The following is a 5,210-nucleotide window of genomic DNA, read 5'->3' on the forward strand; positions in this document are numbered from 1 at the left end:
TAGCTTTTAATCATTTTATTGGTCTGCATAAATGTCTCTTGAGGAATAGGAGGGCAATGGACAAATAAAAATATTTCTTAAGTTAAAAAACACCATTTAAATAAATAAACTAGATCCAAATTGATTTCTCTCAACATTTATATATATAAGCTATCTATATAAGTGCACTCCTCTTCTTGATGATGAATTGCACAACACCATCTACTAATTCCACCCATATTTCTAGAAGGTTCTTTTTCTGGATGATGAAATGCTGAGCATGATTATGAATTAAAATTCAAAAGATGACAATGAAAACCATCATCACCACAACCCAAGCTAATTTATACTTATGATACACAACTCCCAATGGCACCTATGGCGTTTTTACAGATTCTGGGAAAGGCACAACCATGTCGTGGCACCACAGGATCTGGTTCCCATCTTTACTGTTCATATCAACATTCATTTGTTGAAAATGTAACGTGTGACCTTTGGATTGAACAAGAAGGGTGCATCGCACTACGTGAAGATGAGACAAGGTAGCAGTTATACTAACCCACACTCCCCACCTCTTTCCTCCATCAATGCTTTGCAAACGGCAATCTCTTGAAAGGGAAGAAGAATACGAAGATGCAGCGGGAGGGAAGAAGGGATTCCTGGGAAGAAGAGATTAAAGAGAATAGTAGTGCAGTTGAACGAGTGCTAAAGCTGGTGGAGGAGGATGCGGTGGTATTGTTCAGCAAAAGTGGGTGCTGCATATCCGTGGCGGCGAAGGCCCTCCTGTCCACCTTGGGAGCGCATCCCACCGTCCACCAACTGGACAAAGAAAAGGAGGGAGAGGAGATGGAGGGCGCTCTGCTCACAATGCTGGCTGCTCCCCCTGCCGTCCCTGCTGTCTTCATCGGTGGAAAGCTGGTGGGAGGGATGGAGCAGCTCATGAGTTGTCACATCACAGGTTCTCTGCTGCCTCTCTTGAAGGAAGCCGGAGCCTTGTGGTTCTGAATGTCTTTCAAGCCTTTAAACCCAAATTTTGGATTCAGCGGGAGGGAATAAGAGATTAAAGAGAGGAGTCCTTGTGGTTCTGAATCCCTCCAACTCTTACAATATCAAGCCTTTAAACCCAAATTTTGGATGCCTTTTCAATCACTATGTCAAGGTCAATGTCATCTAATGTCTTTAGTTGTACAATGTTTTGTCATCGTTTCTTAGTTGCATTTAAACAGTCCAAACAGTGAAACTTGGCCTTCTAAGAGCGGGAGTTTCGGTGGTTCTTTTTCTATCAAGTGCAGTTATTAAACGTAATGTAACGGGCGCATAAGCTGCTATTACATAGCCCATTTCTGTTGTGACAACCTAAAGAAAGCATGTAACGAAATTCCTGCATAATTGCAATTCTGTTAACCATTTTGGTACTCTAGTGTTAATGGAAGTGTTTTGCAAATCTGAAGTCTTAAAGGTGGTTTATTTTGCAAATCTGAAGTCTATTAACCAGTTTGGTATTCTACGGTTTAATGGAAGTCTTTTGCAAATCTGAAGTCCTCAGAACATGTTTTCTAGGGTTTCGTAAATTCCCAAAGTCAGATTCAATTATCATAACTAATAAAAGTAGTTTATTTTGCAAATCTTAAGTCTATTAACTATTTTGGTATTCTACTGTTTAATGGAAGTGTTTTGCAAATCTGAAGTCCGAACATGTTTTCTAGGGTTTCGTAATTTAGCAAAGTCAAATTTAATTATCATAACTAATAAAAATGGCTTATTTTGCAAATCTGAAGTCTATTAACCAGTTTGGTACTCTACGGTTTAATGGAAGTCTTTTGCAAATCTGAAGTCCTCATAACATGTTTTCTAGGGTTTCGTAAATTCCCAAAGTCAGATTCAATTATCATAACTAATAAAAGTGGTTTATTTTGCAAATCTTAAGTCTATTAACTATTTTGGTATTCTACTGTTTAATGAAAGTGTTTTGCAAATCTGAAGTCCGAACATGTTTTCTAGGGTTTCGTAAATTAGCAAAGTCAAATTTAATTATCATAACTAATAAAAATGGATTATTTTGCAAATCTGAAGTCTATTAACCAGTTTGGTACTCTACGGTTTAATGGAAGTCTTTTGCAAATCTGAAGTCCTCAAAACATGTTTTCTAGGGTTTCTTAAATTCCCAAAGCCAGATTCAATTATCATAACTAATTAAAGTGGTTTATTTTGCAAATCTTAAGTCTATTAACTATTTTGGTATTCTACTGTTTAATGGAAGTGTTTTGCAAATCTGAAGTCCTAATGGAAGTGTTTTGCAAATCTGAAGTCCGAACATGTTTTCTAGGGTTTCGTAAATTTGCAAAGTCAAATTCAATTATCATAACTAATAAAAGTGGTTTATTTTGCAAATCTAAAGTCTATTAAAACCATTTTGGTACTCTACTGCTTTATGGAAGTGTTTTTGCAAATCTGAACCTTAACATGTTTTCTACGGTTTCATAAACTTGTAAAGTCAAATTCAAACTCAAATATCATAATTAATAAAAATTGAATAAAAGTAGCTTATTTTGCAAATCTAAAGTTTGTTAATCATTTTGGTATTCTACTCTTAAATGGAAGTGTTTTGCAAATATGAATAACATGTTGTCTAGGGTTTCATAAACTTGCAAAGTCAAATTCAACTATCATAACTAATAAAAGTAGTTTATTGTACAAATCTGAAATTTGTTAACCATTTTGGTACTCTACTATTAAATGGAAGTGTTTTGCAAATCTGAATCTGAATATGTTTTCTAGAGTTTTGTAAATCTGCAAAGTCAAATCCAACTATCATAACTAATAAAAGTGGTTTATTTTGCAAATCTAAAGTTTGAACATGTTGTCTAGGGTTTCAGATTGGAAAAGTCAAATTCAACTATCATAATTAATGAAAGTAGTGTATTTTGATGAGCTTTGTGTTTTATATCATACTAACAATTTATTTAATAAGTATAATTAAATATATGGATAGAGGTCACAGGTTTTCAACAATACAATTCATATGGACAAAGATTAAAGAGGTTGATTAATTAGTGTCTTCCACAAGGAATTTCAAAGTTGAGTAATTAGGGTTTTTCAAATAGAACTTCAACTAATGTGAAATCTTCTAGGTAGTAAAGTTGATCTAGTATAGGTATCTTAAATATATATACTGAAAATATGTCGAGATAAAAAATGGAGTTATTTACTTATTTAGGTTATTTTATTATATTTAAGAACTATTTTATTTACTAAATATTTTCTTATTTAAAAAATAAATATTTTGTTAATTATTAATTATTAATATTTTTTGTGTAAATGATTATCAAATTTATGATGAAAAATAAGAGGTTTTTTTTGTTAATGTTCTACATCATTGAATCCACCCCTTGGTGCAATGATAGAATGCCTCTTGACAATAATTAATATAATATTAAAAAAAAAAGGTAAAAGAAAATATTAAGAAAATTAAAATTAGATAATTCTAAGTGCAAAATAATGCAATGTGAATTATAAATATAATTAGTTATTTGTTTGTATTTTGTTTCATATTTGTTTGTTCATTTATTAATTTATTTTATAGTTTTTCCTCTAGTTATTTGTTTGTAAATATTTGTATGTAACTAAATCCAAAATCACTCAAAAAATATTTTTATAGATCATGTCTTTGTTATTCACACTTAAGTGTACTTTTATTTAATGTGAAAGCAAAGAAATATATAAACAAAATTTTAAGTCTATTATAAAAATAGATAACAAAAAGTAAAAAGTTGATTTATTTTTATATGAAATTTTTTTAAGTCTTTAATTTTCAATAGAAATTACTTGCTTTTAATTATTTGGAGGTCCTCAATATCAATGTTTATAAGTAGTAAATAATATATTTAAAAAAAATAAAGATACTTTTTACAAACACAATATTAAAAAATAACAACACTTCAAATATAATAATAGATATAGATATTACATAAATAAAAATTTGATTCATGTTTATCTAAACTATAAAGAGATAGTAAGGATAATTAATAGCACCATCTAATATCACTTACGTATTCTGTATCAACGCTACGGGTATTCACCCTACAACTAACTAACTTTTGTATTTTCACCATCCTTTTGAAATTTTAAGTTTGATGTATCTAGAAACATTTAAAAGATTTTTTTTAGGCTTAAAATATCACTCACCCCTATACCCCTAAACAATGGAGCATGCGTGCAGCGGAAGAGGGGGTCCGAGAAGGCTAGGATTTTGAACACAGATGGAGCTGTGGAGGAAGATTGAGAACGCAAATGATGATGGAGACAATGTTGCTTCCTATTTTCTTTCTACTAATGGTGCTTTTGATGCATTACTAGCCAATGCTGATGGAGATAATGTTGCTTCATATTTTCTTTCTACTAATGGTGCTTTTGTTGTGTTTCTAGCAAATGATGATGGAGACAATGCCGCTTTCTATTTTTTTTCTAATAATAGTTCTTTTTCTACGTTTCTAGCTATATGTTGGCAAGAGTTTTGTAGGAGAGAGACATAGGAGAAAATAGAAAAGAACAAATAGCAAATGAAACAACAAAAATAAAAATAACTTTAATAAAAATGATATGTGCATATATATATTCATATATTTATTTGAAATTAATACAAAGCTAATTGCATTCAAACAAAGCTACAACTCTTTATTTTCAAATACAACACAAAGAGTCCCCTATTTTCTAGTCATTTCTACTCCTCATGTTGCTTCAGTTAAACCTATTTTTTGCCTTCTTTTTTCAGACATTGATCACCAAGACTACTTTATTTTCTTTCTCTATTAACTTGCTGTTATGATAATTTTGAATAATTCTACATGTTTCTAGCAAAAGAGGGGAAAAAAACATTAATTTTATTTAATTTTGATTACCTTGTCTATCATATGTAGATCTTGAAAAGATTACAATCAACAAAATTTTATTTAGTACTATTCTATTTGATTTGAAAATGGAAAGAACCGATCAAAAAAACAATGGAAAGAGGTTGGGATTTAGGACATGATGCAAAATTAAACGCTTACACAAAAGAAAGATATGAGAAGGATAGAAGAAACTGAAAGAAGGAGAAAAGATATAGAGGGAAATAATGTTGGTAGTTGTGATTAGTTCCAACACCCCCTCTTAATCACAACTCTCATCTACAATACCTAGTCAATCTCTTTGATAAACAAAATTTTATTTTCCTAATACCTTGGTAAAAATGT

At 31.0% G+C, this 5,210-nt stretch overlaps 1 protein-coding gene across 1 annotated transcript; it reads left to right on the forward strand.

Annotated features, from left to right (window-relative positions):
- The first annotated feature begins 584 nt into the window (after positions 1 to 584).
- Positions 585 to 1,396, forward strand: LOC131067777 (monothiol glutaredoxin-S2-like). Its single transcript, XM_058002928.2, has one exon. The coding sequence runs from the start codon at positions 613 to 615 to the stop codon at positions 982 to 984; it is 372 nt and encodes a 123-aa protein (XP_057858911.2). The 5' UTR covers positions 585 to 612; the 3' UTR covers positions 985 to 1,396.
- The last annotated feature ends 3,814 nt before the right edge of the window (positions 1,397 to 5,210 follow it).

Source organism: Cryptomeria japonica, chromosome 3 (assembly GCF_030272615.1).
Source record: "Cryptomeria japonica chromosome 3, Sugi_1.0, whole genome shotgun sequence".
NCBI classification, from domain to species: Eukaryota; Viridiplantae; Streptophyta; class Pinopsida; order Cupressales; family Cupressaceae; genus Cryptomeria; species Cryptomeria japonica.

Excerpts from the sequence above, each read along its gene's own strand:
- LOC131067777 (XM_058002928.2), top strand. The coding sequence starts at position 613 with ATGCAGCGGGAGGGAAGAAGGGATTCCTGGGAAGAAGAGATTAAAGAG.